Below are 19,370 nucleotides of genomic sequence, written 5' to 3'. Positions count from 1 at the left end.
TCTTCAGATTGCTGTCTGCGTGAAAGTGAGAGGAAAGGGAGGGGAACAAAGGAGCGGGAGAGTCCAAGAGGAGACAAAGCAGCCTTGCCTGAAGCACATGTTAATCAAAGGAGATCAAAGGATATGATGTCAGTTTATAGAGAAACAAGTCAGGCAAGCCCAGGTAGCTTAGGAAGCAGGATACTAATTATTCACAGAAGAAAGTCAGGTATATGGTTACCGTGCTACAGTTGAAAGTCAGGAGGTCAAAACTTGCACAGCAACACAACAGAGTCAACTTGATAAAACGGCTTGGATCCTTACAGGAGAGTTTATCATTTTGTAGAAATGGGAGAGAATGAGTCTAGTGTACCGAGTCCGTCCCAACAAGGTAAGCACATGCAACCTGCAAAATGCTGTGCTGTTTGGAAGTTTGGGGCATTGTTAGTCTCTGCATGTGGGAGCCTGTTTTGCTGTCGGCTGTTGCAGCATGTGCTGCGTGTCCACATGAGGGGACGTGTTTTAGCATGTGCGTGCGTGTTTTGGGGAAAGGAGGAAATCCACATCCCTCATCTCTGCAATACATTGTTTTTAAAAAAACACTGCATGAATTTAGGAGGGTAAGGGAAGGTCTGATAAGATCATGTAAGCATTTGGCACTGTATTGTCAACAAAGATTGCTTTAAACTTAAGGTGATCTGTGGAAGTTGAGGTTATTCTGTAACGTAGTTCAGTCTGCTGCAAATATTTTTTGGCTAGGAAATGCTTTGCACAACTGTTTTGCACAAATTGAGTACCTGTTGCATGTGAGCAGGGCATGGCAGATGCATAAAATGAGGCATATTCTTTTCAATTTGCATTCTTGGCTCACTCCAGGTGGTTGTCTTCCCCCCCTCCCCCCCCCCCCCCCCTTCTGTGGGCTGTGCTAAGGTAACACCAACACATGCATGCAAAAGAGCCCTTGTAAGCACTTGTGTGACTAACTGTAAGAATAGAGTATTCTGTCCTAGGTGTTTTAAATTTTCAGTAGCAGCCTGAACACAACAGTTCATAAATCTTGCTTACTCCTTCTTTTGCAACATTAATGTCAAGTTTTTGCTTTGAGAAAGAATGTTTTCCCAGTAGCCCTTTTTTCTTCCAACAGAAAATTTTAACGTCCCACGAAATATTATCTTCCTAAGGATTTATTCCATTATTTTCTTCTTAGCATTCAGTGGTTTTTTTTCCCCTGACATTCAACCCGTGCTTTTCTTTTGCTTGACTTTACCAGTTTCTTCCTGGCATCTGTCTCGTACTTTGCATACCATCAAGGGATAAAGCTTTGTATCTATTTTGGGTTTTGCAAGAATCCTCAAGCTATTGTAAAATTTGCAAATGGTTTTCTGAGAGCTGAAATGGTAACTTTATAGTCAGTGAGAAGCTGTGTTACTGTTTTTCCCTTGAAGTTATTCTTTATGTACACGCAAGCATGTTATACTGGGATTCAAATATGTGTCTCAGACCTATGTTAATGCCAGAGCAGATTTTGTTCATGGAGAACTTCTATTCCACTGCCTTTTTTTTTCTTTCTGTGTGTTAATAAGTATGTACATACTACACAGAAAAAATACAGTATCAAATTCAATTTTGATCCAGATGTTAATTTTGAAAAAAGCAACAGTAATGTTCAGTAGTGTAGAGGTCTAAACACCATTTCTGGCATGGTAATGAGAGAACTGGTATTGTTTCTGTCTTCTCTTTCTTCATTCAGGATCTGACGAGGTTACAGGGGTATGCTGTTCAAAAATATATCCAGCCTAAGTCTGATCTTAGTTTTCATGCTGTAAGTGAGGAGCTATTTTACTGCTGCTAATAAAATCATACTGATAAAACTGATGTAAAATATTTTCAGGCCCCCTGTATTTTATACAAGTATTTTGGGAACCATGATTGTGATTCTGGCTTAATTTGTGCCTTTTCTCCATTAGTGTAAGTGAGCGTAGTCAAATGAGAGTCATTTCCTCTTGGTTTGCTTTAGTGGAAATGGGACAAGAATTAGGGCTACACAGTAATACTGTTTTTTAAAACAAAAATGTTCTGTGTGTACACACATGCAAACACACACCCCCCCCAGTATAATAAATTTTTTTCAGTTGCCATCAATCTGATATACTGTTTTATTTCTATGTGTGCTTGTTTTTAGAAATTTCCAAAATAATTGGTGATTCAACTGGTATTTTTTAAGGAAAAAAAGGTGGAAAAATTAACATTACTCAAGATACCTGTCAAAACCACTGCTAGTGAGACAACTTGCATTTCTTTTCACGTTATTTATTTTTAGAGAACTTCGTGCTTGTATGAATTACTAAAGGTGCCAGATTGACAGCCCTGGAGGCTGGCTTCACTTATTCATTAGCAAAAGAGATACAGCCTGGGCAGCAGGTGCAGAAACCTACTTGTTGTGCTATACCCATGTGTCTCAGTTCTGCTGTGGAAAAACCCTTTTTGAGGATCCAAGGGTTTCAGTCCTCTTCACTCCTTGCCTTTCCCTGCAGCATTTTCTTCTAAGGGCACAACATAATGGTCTTGTGATTAGGTTTGTGCACTAAAGACTACGCAGAGACCTTTATTTGATTTCACCAAACAGCTGTCAGATGGTGAAGAAGGCTCGGGGCTTACATAAGTCACTAATTCTCACCATCTGGTCAATCAGCAAATATAAGGTCACTCTGCTGTCACAGCAGTTTTGTTTTGCACCACGTACAGTAAGCTCAGAGAATAAATTAGCTCTTGGTTTGGTTCCATTGTTACTCTGCTACTTCTGTAAATGCTTCAGACCTCCATTTCTATGGAGGCTTGCAGCCTGGGTGTGACAACTGAAAAGAGCAAAGCCCAGAACAATAGAGCTTTGACTGCCAGTCATAAATTGATTCCTCGTTCAAGAGAGCACACTGAAAGCCCTTCAAAAATGCACTGCAACTAACTGAGAATATCTTGTATTTTTGTGGTTTGTTTTTTTGGTGGTGGTGGTGGTGTGGTGGTGGTGGTGTTTCTTTTTTCTTTCAGAATCAAGATCCATTCCCTCACATGAGTTGTTGTTTTCAATCTTCCTGTGAATTAAGTACTGTTTACTGGAGAGTATGACAATATTAGCCCCACAAGATGCAATTACTGTAAATTTTAATTTTATGATATTGTACATGAGTTGTAGTTGATTTTACACTGTATTGTGTTGCTAAATGATCATGGTAGTTTTGCTTGCTTGCTAAGTGTGTGTAATACATGTTTGCCTCTCTGGCCCACAGAGGACAGAGTTAAATTGGCAAGTTCAAGTTAAAGCAGCTTATTCTTTCAGTTCTTGGGAGGCACAGTAAGTAAGCAAGAATGAGAGGAGTCATATGAGTGTTACTAATATACCATCCTGAAAAATTTGTTTTTTTCAGGGCTCCCTTATGTGCTGTTTATTAGCGTATCAAAAGTATTTTTATAAATGGTTTCGTTATATATTTATCCTTAATATAAACATAGGATTAAATAACAGTAATGTTGTTTTAAATAATTTCCAGCAAGATTCCTTCTGTAATTAATCTGGGCTTTGGATCAGCTCTGAAGTGTGTATTCCTTAGGGTTTGTTCTTGTGTTCTGATGTTGATTTTTAGATCAATATGTATGTAGTCTCATGAAACATTTACAGACCAGGTCTAAAAGAAGCAACTACTACTTTTTGCTGAAAAGGTGATAGGAAAATATCAAGAGCCTACATCAAGAACATGGCATCCTTGCATGGGGCAGTGGGAATTAAAAAGGGAATGTCCGAGAAAGCAAATTTCAGAACGTTGTCTTTTCAGTCTCAAGCTTCCCTTTCTTAATGAGAGGGCTTCTTGGCCACCAGGTCTACCCTGCTTCCTAAGCTATATGAAGAACGGTCTTTCAGGTTTGTGTTTTTGAGCAGGACTCTGAATAATGCCAATGAATGCTGTAATCAGCTGCAGTTATTAACTGGGGTTCTCTAACAAAAAGTGGTAACTCTGAAGGTCCGTTGTAAAAATGCTTCCTTCCCTCTTTGCATTAGATGACTTCAGTCCTCAGAATTGAGTGCCTGTTTGCTCTCTGGACAATTATTAGCAGAACATCATTGGGTCCCTTCTTGGCTCTTTTTGAATGATAATAGTGAGGGTTTCCTGTGACAGCATTTCTTACGCAGATTGGCTCTATTCACCAACTGGTACAGTAACAATGGGTAATTTAAAATAATTCATTTTATTGCTGCCTCCTGTAGATTTTTGACTTTCATTTCAAAGTGGTGAATCTAGAGAGCTAGAGAAGTATGTTCTGATCACTATCCTGGTGCTGTGAAAAATACGAGATTCAAATAGTCCCGCAGAGCCATCAGCAGCTGTATCAGCACAGAGCACTCTTTTTGACTTCAGCTTAAATCATTCCAACATTTTCTAGGTGCTTCTTTTATCACAGGTATGCTATTTTTTTTTAGTTTTGATTTTTCCAGTTTATATGTGCTCATAATCAGGGTTTGGGATTTCAGTTCTACAGAAATATCCTCACTAACATAAGCATATTAAAACTGAGGAAACTGCATAAATTGAAGCATGATAACAGTGAATCTCTCTCCAGTGGTGAGAATCCACTGCAGAACTGGATATCATCAGACCTAAGACTTCCAGCTCCCAATCTGCTTCGTATTATTGTTGTTTTGCTGTTATAATCCTTTCCAGTTCTTAGAGGTATGTTGCAGATGATTGCATCCTAATATATATGCCTGAAAATGAAACAAGATAGCAACATCTTGTTCCAATAAATAGAACTGAAATTGAAAATGTAGTAGATGTATAGTAAAAGGATGATGTTTGCAAAGTGTCCGAAAACTTTTCCTCATAATCTTGATCATAAAGCTACTTTAAACTTTGAAATTCTACCAAATGTAGAAATAAGCTCTTGTCAGCAGTAGGGTCTGTCAGATTCATTGATTGCCACTCAGGGAAGTGATCCAGGGGAAGTTGTTGGTTTTTCCCCGCGATATATCATTCTTCAGTGTGTGTGGTAAGCGTATTTATTTTGGCTGCTCCCATACCTCTTTTCTCTGAAAGTATGTCACTTACTGGAGAAAAGTAAAGAACTGAGGCTGACGCAGAGGTGATATCAAAATGGTTTTAGCAGTTCAGGCAAAAGAAACCAAGGTTTATATAAACTTCTTATGCAGATATGACACTAGTTCATAATCCAAAGAGTGCTCTGCATTCGTAGCAGGTCCTGACAAGGTCTCTTTTTCCTCCTCCTTCAAGTACTGGAAGTGACTGGAATTTTTTCCACCTCTATACAGGGATTGCATTCCATAGTCCTGGTGGAAAAGGTGGTGGTGGAGAGGGGGTTTATTTGTCTTTTTCCTTTGCTTGAAAAACAGCATCTCTGCTGATCTCCACCACAAATGAGGTGGTATAATCCTGGGACAGTATCCTAAACAGCATTCTGTCTTGTAGTGAATTGTTGAGATGTGCTTTGTAAAGAGGTTGTTTCTAAACAGCCTTTATAAAAAGGTGGTTTTCTTGATTGCAATATCATCATGATCAAGGTATTTAGATATTTTTCTAAGTATATTGTTGTGTGTGGTGTCGTCTGTCGTCGTCCGTCCCCCCCCCCCCCCCCAAGGCCTGGTCTCTTAATTAGTCCCTTCATACTTATGGTATTCTTAATATTCCATTAGGTTTATGAACATTGCCTGACTGTAATGTAGTAATGTTACGTTGTAAGTAATGATGAAAAAGTAGGATAAAGTAGACTTTACTGGAAGTATTTCTACTTTTCAGTGATAATGTGTGGATATTTTTTGCTCTTGGGTTGTTTTTTCTATACCATTGTCATTGTTATTTAAGTTGGATTCAAGCCAATAGGAGAAATATCAGTTACTTAGGACACCTAGGCTAAATAAAAAGAGTACTGGTACAATACCTGCGCAATAACAATCTCCCATGTAGTATGTAGTGAATTTTGAAAAATTTGAAACAGGTCATTGTAGATTTGTTCCAAATCTGGAGACTTGGTTTTCTTAGTTCTCCTGCTATTCTTAGTCGTTCAGGGTGACTATATGCATTTCCAGATTGTCATAATATATATGTTGTTATGTATCATAAATATAATATATATGCATATATCATACATCCCAAGGTGTATGAACAACTCTATATTAGCAGAAGGAAATTTTAATGAGCGTTTCAGTAATTTTCTGTCTCACATGTTTCTAATCGTAAGGCCGAGCAGGCTGTTTGAGGGAGAAGGCATACCGCTTGAATTTACCCTTCAGAAACTACTATGAAAGTAATAAGAGCACACTGTGAAGGCATTCAAACAAAACATGATAGGCACAGAAAGTGTTTTATGTCACGTCATGTGCACGTGCCTTGAAAAGAGGTGAAGTGCACTGTGTAAAGACTTGTGCACTCTCGTAGTGATGTTGCTTTTGTCATACAGGTTTCAATAGTTATTGCAAGCTTCCACAGTCATGACAAGTAGTTAAAATTTAGCACGTGTACAAAAGTTGGGGGGGACTTGACTATTTTAGCCTTAATTACAAAGGAAACATGGCTTCTGTAGTTGTGCTATCTCTGTCAGATTAACTTGCAAATGTTTGGGCAAATTTCAGTGTTTTGGATATTCTTCTGGAAGCATATTTTTCCAAAAGATTTTATCAGAGATCAGTTGTTTTATGCAACAGTAAATGTAGTTGAAGATATGTCTTAGGTGTAGAGGAGAGGGAGCAAACAAGTTTAATTACTTTTCAGTGACTTCAGATCTTCATATCCTAAGATTAACTTTTAATTACACAGAAAGCTGTGCAACCCTGAGGAAATGTGGAAATGTCCACACTTACAGAAGAAAATGCTGCCTGGTTTGCTAAAGAAGAGCGCATGTTTGTCAGAAATACTATGATTTCATTACCTGTTATGGTATTTTCTAGCTCTCATTATTTCAGAGAAAAAAAAACTCTGTAAGGATGCAGTTCAGCTGTATTTAATGTCTATATCATAGTTGGGCCAATTTTTAGGAATCTCATGGTTGTGGAATATATAGAACTGGGAACAAAAACTGTAAAACTGTTCCTTTTGCATTTAGTCAGCAGTTAGAGAAGCAAGAAAGATTTACTTGATCTACATCAGGAAAGTAGCTAGAAACCACTGGAAACCAATGGTTAGCTTCAAGGAGACTTGTCATGTTCTTCCCTCTCAAGAAAGCGTGTGCGTTTCAGAGGTGCAGACCAATTGCACGTTCTGTGTGGTAGTGCTGGAGCTTTTCACTCAAATTTTTAATTTATGATTTTTGAGTCTGCTGTCTTCTCCACTGTCATGTTTACCTCAGGATGGTATTTCAGCTGGTGCAGAGCCACGGGGTGCCTTTGGGTCTGCATTGGCACTATGGGTCTACTCTTGCAAAGTGGTGCTGCAGCTGCTTCTGCCTTTTTCCCATTTCATGTTTCTGGTTATATTTTGGTCATATACTGAAGCCTTTCTTAACATTCAGGAGAATAAAAAGCATAACCTAAAGTTAACTAAATCCATCTCAGTGGAAACTGTTATAGAAAGCAGAGCTGAGGTTTTTAGCCTGAATGTTACTGTGAATCTATAGTGCTAGGTATAGTTTCATAATAGCTGGCTTTGTCAATTTGTATATATATTCATCTTTTTCTTCAAATAGTGCTTGTATGAAAGTGACATTTCTGCTGTCTGTGTAAGCTCAAATTTTATGTGCCTTCATAACACAATTAAGTTTACCACATTTTATTTCTGCTAGCTCTGCAAAGAGGGGCTGAGTCAGACTGTATTTGTTCTTGTGCTTCATCAGCAGAAATGTTTACCAACTTTCTACTTTCATTTGTGAAAACGTGATGAAAGTAATAGGGTTGCACTGGTATCAGAGGGTTTAATTTGGCCTGTGTTGTTATTAGCATTGATTGAGACATATGAGCAAGAAATAATCCAGTTAGACTTCTGCTGCCCACGGCTGAGTTTTTAGGGCTGACCGGAAACAAATATACATCTTTTCACTTCTAAACTGAGTATATTTGATCTGAAAGTCTGAGAGTTACAGTAAACTCAAATCATGGCAATGTTGGTTGTGCAGCAGAATCGGTTTCTCTCTCTCTCCATAGAGGTGTTGCATAGATGTCCTCCATCAACTGCGCTCTCTTTTAGTTTGCTTTCCTTTCTCTCTTCAAGTCTCAGTATGCCTTGCGTGGAAGAAAGCATAGGTGGACTATTGGGGTTATAAATATAAAACCATTCCAATATTCTAGTAAATTAAATTACAGATACCATGTTACTCCAGCTTCTGGCAGTGTTGATGACTCTGGTGCCTTGCACGCCATCCCTGGGATGCTGCCTCGCTGTAACAAAGGCTTTGTGGCAGTCAAGCTCTAAGGGACTGTATGTAAATTCAGTTCTCTGTTAATTCATGGGCATTCTGGCTATCCACCTGTAAACTGTAGTGTAGCTGATGGTTAACTAACAGATAATTATATAAACCCATGTCCTCCACATGCCTAAACGATAAAATGTTTATAACTGTTACTTTGCTGATATAGAGAATTTTTCCTATTTACTGTTTCTATACTTACCAGATTACATGTAAAAAACATAAAATCCTTTATATTATCCATCAACATAATAAAAAATGCTACACTACATAACTTTGACTTAGTCAGTAATTCTAGGCTTAGCCTGAGGGGTTGAAAAGAGAATTATTCCTGTTACAAATTTTAATTATGCCATAAACTTTGCGAAATAGCTATTGATCTTCAGCATCTGGCATCAGAAATATTGCCCGCTTTTTTTGGTTATTTAGTTTGTGAATAGCATTGTCATATAGGATAAAAATAAAAAATGTCAGAGGAGATGAAGATGAACCATATGCAAATGAGAATATTTTGGTTTGTTTATGTACTAAAAATATTTTATTGCTGAAGATTTTTTGTTTCTTACCAGATTTTTTGAGCTATCTCCAGAGAAATTTGCATTTGAGATGCAAGAAAGCAAATTCTAATTCTATCAAAGACCCTTTCTCACCATGGGATGCTATAATGTATACAGTGTGTTTCTTGTCTTAGAGGTACATTTAAAATTGCAATTCAATTGACTTTTCTCTGTTGTAGAAAAATTACAATTCCGAGCCCAGATGAGACAAAAGCTAGAACCTTATTTCTGTACTTTTTGCCTTAAGCGTAGGCTTTTAGATGATGGGTGTTAGTGTAAAACTTTTAAGTCTGGCTTAAAATAGTAAAATTGAAATTCTGATCTGATATGAAATCAGTGGCAAAGGTAGCATTGTTCTTCAGCACAGTGAGCTCTTACTCAGATGTCACAGAGTAGGAGGAAGAGCATTTTAACATGTTTGAGTTTCGGAATAGCATGTAATGAGTGTAACAATAATTAGAAATGCAGACTACCTTTCTAATCATAATAAGCCCTAGAGCCAAATGTGTCGTTTCATGGCATGTCTGCTTATGGTTCATGAGGTTTGACTGTAGGTGAAAGAAGAGGAAGAACTGAGGTGATCCCTGAAAATAGTCATTTTAGGTGACTGGAAATACAGGCTATACTCTCAGTAAAATTTCAGTACAAGGATCCTTGTAGGCAGGGTAGGATACAGCTTCCTTCCGTTTCCCCCATCCACAATGGCCTTTGAGGACACACTGCTTGGTGCCCTTCTTTGGAGGTAAATGGAGGAAGATAGTCTTTCCTATCCAGGAGAACTGGAGCTACATAGAGAAAAATGGGTTAGAGCTCCAAAGAACCGGCCCTTGGAAGGACGATCGAGGGCAACTCGCCACGATGGCAAAGAGTGATGGAGACTCTCAGACTCCTGAGTAGGTGCCTGTGGGACCAAAAAGTGATTGCTTTCTCTCCAGATGTCTACATCGTGTAAAGCAAGGAGGTAGTTTGTGTGGTCCTGAGAATTGTGCCAAATTAGTGCTATTTTAGTTGGCTCAGTATAAAGATATAGTGAACTTAATCTTAGTGCCAAATACTATGTCGATGCATCTATATTAAAAGGAAGGATGTTTGTAAAGCTATAGCATGTGTGTAGGCTGATCTGTAAAGGAAACTCCCAGAACACCCTTGAGAAATATTGTACTTTTCTCCCTATTTCAGCAAGGGGTGGATACACCCTTTCTGCTTGTTAGTTTTACTTAGATTCTCATTTTTTTATCTTCATGCACCCTGTGGTGAGCACTGATACCAAACAGCATCTGAAGTTTCTCAAACTTTGTGCACATTACAGTGATGCTGTGACCTCTTATTCAATAAGTAAACTAAGCAAACTAGGACAAAGATGACTTCAGAGAGGCAGCTTGTAGTAGCTGTTGCCAACTCTTTGGCAGGAAATTGCTCCCTCGTAATAATATCTGCCAGTGGTGTATTGATGCTTGAACCCTTCTGGCTGACTTTACTCTTCCTAGCCTTGAACAAAAGGGGTAGAAAGAATATCACTGAGGCTTGCAGGCATTTGAGGTGGCCAAACTGACAGGTTGCACTCCAGCAGGTAAACGGAAGCCTATTAAGAACACACAGAGACAGAATGTGTCATGTGAGTGTCGAGTGTTTTGTTGTGATGAACCTCAGTGAGGAAGACAGCTGTGGCCGTTTCAAGGACATGGAGCAATGATGTGGTTTCTGAAGGCTTTCTATAGCAAGTTCTGACTTTAAATATTTTCATATTAGACTAAATGTTTAAATCCAACATGCATCTGCATTCTTACGCAGCAGGACTAAGGTGGTGTCTCTGTCTGACTGCAGAGCTGTCTTTGTAAAAGTAACCCCCCTTGATCTTCCCCAATTTTGTCTGCTCTGAAGAACCCTAGTACTACTTGAATAACATTTTTTTGTCTGCTACCATTTTTTGAAAAAAATCAAATGTGTGAAAGGTATGCATCTTTCACAGGGGGGAAAAAAAAAAAAGTGGAAATGCTCAGTTTTCTCTCTTAAAAACTTCCAGCAGTTTGAGAACCCAGACCTGCCTTGATTTTTCACTCCAATGCAGTTATCCTTTAGCCATTTAATTTGGGTCTTGAACTCCAGAGAAGTTCTGCCACCTCTGTGTTGAACCATTTATTTTGGTGACAAAGGGAAGCTCAATACCTTGAAAAATATAAGCTCTAATTTTTGTATACATTGTTTCTGGCTAGCAGGTCAGATTTGTACTGAGCCATATGTAGCAACTTAAAATTCATGTTGGTGTGTCACTGCAGTTACTACACTCAAGCCACCACACCAGAAAACTATTAACTTTCAATTAATGATAACAGAAAATGTTTTATAATAAACTGTGAAATAACCTAATCATCTGCAAAAGCTGTAAAGATTTTATATTAAAATGCAATTAACTTCTGCTTTTTTTGTTGTTTGTTTCTTCTTAACAAATTGGTTATGTAAGACTTGCATTAAATTGGCTTTTTCTTTGGAGGGAATTTGTTTGCTGTAACATGGTATCTGCTCTAACAATAGATGACTGCCACTAAATTTCCTGATGTCTACATGTAGGGATATAGGCTCCTTTTTGGTAGAAAGAGAAAGAAGAAAGTGGTAGCTTTCACCTGTTAAAGCTAGGTGCCGAGTTGTACTCTGAAGACTCAAAGCCTGCTTCACTTTTTACCTTAGACTGTCATTTGAGATAGGCAGATAATAGCTGCCTGAGCTCTGCAGGCTTTGTGGGGTTAAAATCTGTCAATAATTCTCAAGTGCCTTTATCTTAGGGAAGGTAAATACAATAGCGGCAAGGACTACTTACAAGTACCTTTGTGGTTTAAATTGGCTCATTTCTAACAGTAGAAGAGAGTGTTCAAATGAAATGGAAAAAAACAAAGTCTTCTATACAAAAGGAAGTGTTCCTAAGATGTGAGGTTAAAGCGTGCTGAGCTATTAAAAAATCAAGAGGAAGAGTAAAACTCTTACCATGAAGGATGGGAACTGAAAGGTTGGGAGAGAAAGCTAACAAAATGAAGAATGCGATAATTTGTTCAGAAACCACTTCTGCTGCAGTCACGGTCAGTTACGAAGGCTGGTGGCACCAGCCAGCTTCTTTTGCACTGATGGGAACCTAAAATCAGGGAGCGAGTTTCCACCTTCCTGAGGATGTTTCTTGTTTCAAGACAGACTTTTCAAAGACCTAATTGGCTGTCCATCCAAAATGCTGTAGGCACTGTACTAGTAACGGTGTTATAAACCAGGTTTAAATTCACATCTTGATGTAATTATTTATGTTACCTCCTTCCTATGTCATGCAGAAGATTCAGGACAGGTTTCTGGGTGAAAGAGGGATTAGTTACTTCAGTGCCCTGTGCACAGCAGTTAGGTGAACACTTTTCCTTTTTTTTTCTTGTGCTGTAAAGCTCTATGTCAGACTGAATATCTCTAAGCACTTTCCAGAGGTGATCTAGAAGCGAAGGGTACTCTATATTTTACTTCAGTGTTGTTTTTTAATCTGCTTTATGACATTTCCAGTGCATTTCATAATGCAAAAGTCTATTTGCTACAGAAAAGTACTCTTTTATTTTTTTAAAATAGTTGAAAATAGAAATTTATCTGGCACAATGATTTGATTTTTGGTTGACTAATAGAAATGCTAAGTATTTTAAGATGTCAAACATCTTCGAAAAAATCTAGCCCCAGATTTACATTAGTCAAATATTATCCAAAGTACAGTCTTTCTTAAATGTGAAAATCGAGATTGGGTTTATAAATGTAGTGGGTTTTTTTTGCTTATTCTGATATTACTGCCTTTTGTATTTTTAAAGGTAAACGATATCCTTCATTGTTGGCATGGATGTCTTAGAGGTCAGTACTTGTTGTTTCCTGACTCTGGCTCTGCTGAAGGTGGCTCTTCAAATCCTTGAGGAACATCACAAGGGTCTATAAACAAATCTTTCTTAGTATTGCATTCTTCATCTGAAGATTAGAGATTACAGGTTGCACATCTGTAAATCATCATACTTGGAAGCTGTGTTTTGCGTGGGTGGGTGTATACACACACACAATACAGTGATCTTGTTTTGCCTACAGACATTTTTCATAAATCAATAGCATGCAAAGTGCATTGTCTGCCTACCTTGGATATGTAATTTTATTTCGTTAAATTCTGCCTTTCCCACAGAGCATGACGGAGACAAATGGGTAGAGCAGTGAGGGAAGGTTGTACAATAACTTGTACGTGTTCTGTGGTTACACACAGAGGGCAGTGGTTAAAGTTCACAATTGTTTACACACTTAGCTTATTACTGAGCTTTAAAAAAGTTAGATTAGGTTTCTTGCCTTTTCAATATGTGATTGTACTCCTAACCTAGGGAGTTAGCGATACATTCACAGGCGATAATCGTATTATTTCTCCAGTCATCTAGCTTAGTTGAGAAACCTTTCCTGAACAGATTCTATGAAGGCGGAAGAGGTTGGTTTTCTTCTTTAGATCTACCCAGAAGCAAGAGAAAAACGCAAACTGATTCTAAAAACAAAAGGAGTCTTAGTGTCAAAATGTACGTAGCCTTAGGGTATTGTGTTCTTCGGTTTATTTTATTTATGTAATGAGGAGAGTCTGTTGTAGCTTTATTTCTGTTTATTGCTTTGTCTTTAAAGCAGGCCAAAAGAAAACATTTTACTGAATTTAATACCTGTGTCCTACTTCTGCAGCATGTAGGGTTACTGCTGTGCTTCCAATAAATGGAGATAAGGTCCAATAAAACCTGGCTTTTGTCTGTTTGTAAAGTCAGCTTTTAAGAGTTTAAGAAATTTGGATTGTTCTTCCCACCCTGGTTTGGTGTCAGCTGCAGCTATTTGAACTGGATTGAACCTTTTATTGCAATTACAGCAAAGCTAAAAGTTGCAGGAAAGAAAAATCACCTTCATATTTCTAAAGTGATTTAAGAAAAAAATAAAATGGGCTTTCTGTTGTCTCAGAAACAGATGTTTGTTTAAACCCAATCATGAACTTGGACTCAGATTTAATTTATTGTTTAATTTTGTACCAGTCTTTTGTAAATTAACTGCCTCAGGAGCAAGTGAAAAGGAGTTTTCTGTATCCTGAAGACTTGGAATGGGACTTCTTTCAGCAGAGTTAAACATCCCAGGAAAAGAAACAAAATTGCTGATGAAGCAGGCTCATGTATATAGATATTTGTCAGGGTTTAAAAGATGCAGTAACTTCAGTTGGCAGCAGATCTCCAGTTAAGTCTCAGTAATTTAGTTTGGTCCGAATTAGATCTCAGTCTTCAAAACTTAGACTTCTAAAAAGTGATTTTTGTGCTGGTTTCTTTTTTCAGCTGTGGAAATCTGTGGCCTTGGGTGTGTTCAGTTGTTTTGCATGCACTGCATCTGAGTGCAGACAGGTCTTAAGTGGAGATGATGAGATACAGCTGGTATCTTTAAGTTATTTTTGACCAGATGTGAAATAGGCCCACTGAAATTTCATGATAATCATCTTGGTTTTTCTCTATGGAAATTCTTACCTGATAAGCAAACACAAATGTTTGAGAATGAGGTTTTGAACCAAACCCAACCTTTAAAACTTTTGCTGAATTGCAATCATGCACTTTAACAGATTATAGGCATTGTAAGCACAAACATAGATGCATTTTTGCTAAATCTATTTATGCAGTTTGTCCTACCTATCATAGTTGATTTGAATTCTTCCTCTTAAAGACTGCAGAAAATTTGTCTGCATTTCATTTAATTCACTTTGTCTTGTGTATATTTCTTATTCAGAATTGGAAGAGGGAGCACTCAGTCCATCCAGTGACCCATGTCTGGCTTTTCAGGGAAACAAAATTAAAAAAGAAATAAGTAATGTACTGACTATTTCAATCCAAAAAAATAAATAAATAAATACTACATTTAAAGTCTGGAATATTCATTTGAAATAGGCAAATTACAGTTGATTGTATATGAAAAAAATAATTAGAATTTATCCTGTTAGCATGCTTCTGTTTGACAGACTGTTTTTAGCAAATGTTTTTTCTTGGTTTTTTTTAATGGCATTTATGGACTAAAAAGTTATAATTGGCTATATTTTCATTTTGTGTTAGTTGGTTTTATTTTGGTATTTGTTTCGGGAAGTTAGCCTTTAGGTCTTTGAATATGCACATCTGTTGTAAAGATGAAAAACTGATAGAGGCATGATTGCTTACTGTAATAGGAGAAAATTAAAATCCTATATTCCATGGAATAGAATAGGAGCAGAATGCTGAGATAGGATGTTTGAAAAAGCAGCATTTTAAATGTTACTGGATTGTTCAGTTATCATTTGTAAACCCTGTAACCGTGAGGCATTTCAGCCATTTTAAATTACTAGTGTATAAATGTTTAAATTATGCCAAATATAAACACTTCTATTATGCTTCAAAATTTGAAGATCATCAGTAACTTCCTATTCTTCATAAAGTTCAATTTCATGCAAGAGTAACTGATGTTTTCAGATGCAGTCAGTGATGCTGTGGCTTCTGCAGAGCTTTTAGTTGGTAAGGGAGAAGAAATCAAAGATAAATAATTTTGAGTAGCATATGGTTGATTTACTAAGGCCATTGTGACAGTGTATCCCACATCGTGTTATTAAACCCAAGCGTCGTCATATTAGTCATTAGTGTAATTATTGTATTTTATATACCCAAGTTTGTTCTCATTAGCTTTTAGTCTTAAATCATTAAAGGCAGATTTTAAATTCCATGTGAATTAGAATACATTTTTTTCTTAATCAGGTCAGTCTTTGCAAAAAGCTCCTGCAGATTTTGACTTCACCGATTATTAACGTTTTCCTTTCTCAAATCAAAACTCAATATTTCTGAATATTTTGTTGTCTTTTCATAATTAACTGAAACTAGGACACAGTGAAAGTGTGTTTTTAACTATTTTAATAGTCCTGTTTGAAATTATTTTCTTCTTTCCCATAATGATTCTTCCTGCTTACTAATTTGCATTGTTGTCTGGCTGCCTTGCATTTAATCAGCAAGAGTAAACTGTTAATATCACCAGGAATCTGTCAGGAGTATCTATGTAGCGCTGCGACTGCTGACAGGGTATGGAAACTGACTGGAAATGACGGGCTCGGTCCGCTGGGGATTTCATCTCTTGTCAGAAACACAATGACTGGCATCTCAAAATCTTCAACTAGAAGATGCAGTAACTCAGCTCTGGTATGGGGCATTGTGCTTATCTAGCAAACCACCTGCTTTCTGTCTGGATTAGTATGCTGTTCTTATTTTGCTGTCTACCAGTAAGCAGCAGAAATATGTTTATTTTGGTAGTAAGCATTTATAGAAATGTCTGGTTTTGTATTGTTGTTGGTTTACGTTTACTGTATTAACAGAAGGCTATGAGTTGAGTTGAATTACTTTACATGGTTAACTGCAAAATAGAAGTTTTCAGCTAGTTCTGGAAAAAAACGAATAGCAATCGGACACTTACTTCCTTTGGTAAGAACTTGCTACTTACAGAAATTATACAGTTGTTTGGTGTTACATATTAGGCAAAATATCAATGGTGAAATTGTATACTCCCATCTTCCTTGCAGTACTTATATTGCCAAAGATGCTTTAACATGAATAATGATTCATGCACTAAAAAAAAAAAAAAAAAAAAAATGAAGATAAAGCTGGGTTAAGATTTTTTGATTTTTTTTTTTTTGCTTTTTTGGTAGAAACCCAGAGACTATTCATGTACTGAAGTTGGAGTGATGATTCAGTCTTCATCTGATCACAGTAATTAAATCCAAATTTAAAACAATAATTGATCAGTAATCTTGGAAAAACTAATTAAAAAGTTCTAAAAGAAACAATAAAATTATTTTTTCCAAGAGTAAAGATTATCACCCTCTGTATGCATTTCTGATAAAGGATGGAAGGCTTGATGAATGTGGAAAGAAGAGAGCAAATAAGTCTTACTCATAATTCTTTGTTTGCTGCTTAAAATGATGGTAACCATGATCTCTGTGTGATTGCATGTCCTTTGCTGTCCAGTTGGGCTCTTATATCTGTGAACTATGTTAAATTATAAATATTTGGAATAGTCTGAAGTTTCCAAGTTGTGCAATACTACAACAAGGAAGAATTATTAAGAGCTGCTAATCCTTGTTTGTTTGGATTTTTTTGCTTTTAACTACTTATAATCCCAAACTATATCTTTAATTTTTAATAGGAAAATGGAATACTTGGGGAGAAAAGATTGCAGTATTTGAATGATATGATAAACTCTGTCCCTGTTCGCCTGTACCCGGTCTCTTTGCCTATCACACCACCAATAAAGGAAGAAATTTGAGTGCTTTCACCCATCTGGTTATACCCTCTTAACTAATTCTTAGACAATGGTAGCATAGGAAGAAAAAGAACTCCTTTGGTATTTCCAGTGTTGCACATATTCCACAAATAATTAAGCCTTAGCTTGTCATTATTCCTTACAGTTTAATTTTGCTATTGGCAATATCAGGGCATAAAAAATATGAAAGCATATTGCAGTTTTACTCTTGAATATTTTTTTTTGCATTTGTTAGTAGCAGACCCTCAACATTATTTGAAGTTTGAAATATATTTATTAAATTTATGTGATAGGGATGTTGTTGTGCCCTTTCTTTCCTAGCTTTTGAGCCAGGTTGGCTGTGTGTTGTGGTAGAGGGAGGGAAGAGAGAGGGGGCTTTTGTCAAGGAAGAGCCAGAAACTTCATAACCCAATTATAAAAATGATTATTGTACACTGCCTGCATTAGGAAAGCATTAAACACTCATTAGGGCTCTGAAGTGTTAGACATTATGAACCTGGCTGCAGTTGGCATACAACTTTTATCTTGCGTGTTTTGCTTTGAGACAGTAATAAAAGTGTAAATTAGAAATGGGAAGATCCTAAGAGCAAAAATAACAAAACAAAAAAAGGGTATTTTATAGTCCTCTGCCAGAGCAAAATATTTTTTTTTCTCTCTTCCTGTTAAGAGACAGAAAGCTAATCCTACCTTTAAGTGCTCATGGAAGAATTTATACCATAGGGTCTCAACCTGCAGTTTCAGCTCAGAGTTAATGTGATACTATATATTAAAGTGGTGAAGCTACATTGAGTCGCAGCTGAGTGGCATGCGTCTGTAGGAAGGACATGTACGTGATCTAAAGGGTTGTTTCTAAACCTGGAGCCTGAAGTGACATACCTGGATCCTAACTGGGATGTCAGTGATCCGTTGTCATGCTAGTAATTCATCAGTGCATTAAGGCCCCGAAACTGTGCTCTGTCAGGTCCGTGCAGAATCCAGCAGTTGCCTCGCCTCGTCTGGCAGGTTGTTGCATGTCTGCAACTCTGTATTGAAACCATTCAAGTCTGTGAAAGTTAAATGCCTTTTTTCGCCTTTCTCTGATTTTTTCTTTTGAGTTGTATTTTCAATCAGATTTATGTAACCATTTTATGTTACTTTAACAATGCAGTAATCTATTAAGACTTCTAAAACGTAGTCAATGCCGACCTACATGTTGCAGATGTAAAGTTACCCCAAACTCCAGCATCTCTAGACTGTTCCTATTCTAATGCCTATTTGACTGTTCAAAGGTCATTTTGGGTTGTTCCTCTCTTGAGAAATGCATTGTGTGCTGGGTACACAACATTACACAGAGTTTTATTCAGGAGGTGCTGATAACAGACTTGATTTGCCAGTTTGCTTGATGCTAGATCATGTTTCCTGCTTTGCAGGCTGTTCAGTGTAGAAATTGGTCTAATTTACTTCAATTTAAATGTTAATGATCCTCTTTTTCTCAAAGCAAAGGGAAACATGCACAATCACTCTGAAAAGAAAGTTTTATTCTCCTGATAATCCTAGTAATAACTTTATGTCTAAGAATCCTCTTTAAATACTTGTTTTGCTATTTGGCATTAAACTATTTCTTACGTAGACAACTTTTTAAAGGTGTGGATCAGAAGTTAAAATTTCAGACTCAATCTGACAATATATGCACTTATTTGAAGCCAGCAAAATGAACAAACATTGTTTACTTTTGCTGTTGTCAGGTTTTTACTAGCTCCATAATGGTTGTGGAAGCTTCAAAGTACTGTAGGAGTTTTGGGGGTGGAAATGTCAGTATTTTATCAAACTTGCAGTGAGGTTTTATTATATGCTTTATTTTGAAAACTTCGGCCACCTGTATTTATAGAATAGCATGTTTTAGAACTCAAATTATGTGCCGAGTCTGCTTAAAACACACGTGCTACTATAATAGGAAGCAATCCTTGCCTTGGTAAGCTTCCTTTCTAAGTAAGTATTTATTTAGAATAAAGCAGAATCAGGTATATGTGGTATATAATAAGTAAGTACTTATTTAGAATAAAGCAGAATCAGGTATACATGGTACAAACCACTGGGTGTAGAAGAAGAAAGCGTACGTGTAGTTGGACAAGCACA

At 37.1% G+C, this 19,370-nt stretch overlaps 1 protein-coding gene across 1 annotated transcript in view; it reads left to right on the top strand.

Moving 5' to 3' along the window:
* Window positions 1-215: 215 nt before the first annotated feature.
* Window positions 216-19,370, top strand: part of NAALADL2 (N-acetylated alpha-linked acidic dipeptidase like 2) — a 400,097-nt gene continuing 380,942 nt past the window's right edge. The window contains exon 1 of the mRNA XM_076341349.1: window positions 216-370. Coding sequence (XP_076197464.1) covers window positions 328-370 — 43 coding nt within the window. The 5' untranslated portion in view covers window positions 216-327. The remainder of the gene's footprint in view (window positions 371-19,370) is intronic.

Source organism: Aptenodytes patagonicus, chromosome 6, assembly GCF_965638725.1.
Source record: "Aptenodytes patagonicus chromosome 6, bAptPat1.pri.cur, whole genome shotgun sequence".
Classification (NCBI taxonomy): Eukaryota; Metazoa; Chordata; class Aves; order Sphenisciformes; family Spheniscidae; genus Aptenodytes; species Aptenodytes patagonicus.
The sequence above is the reverse complement of the archived record's forward strand: the minus strand, read 5'-3'. Positions and strand labels throughout refer to the sequence as shown.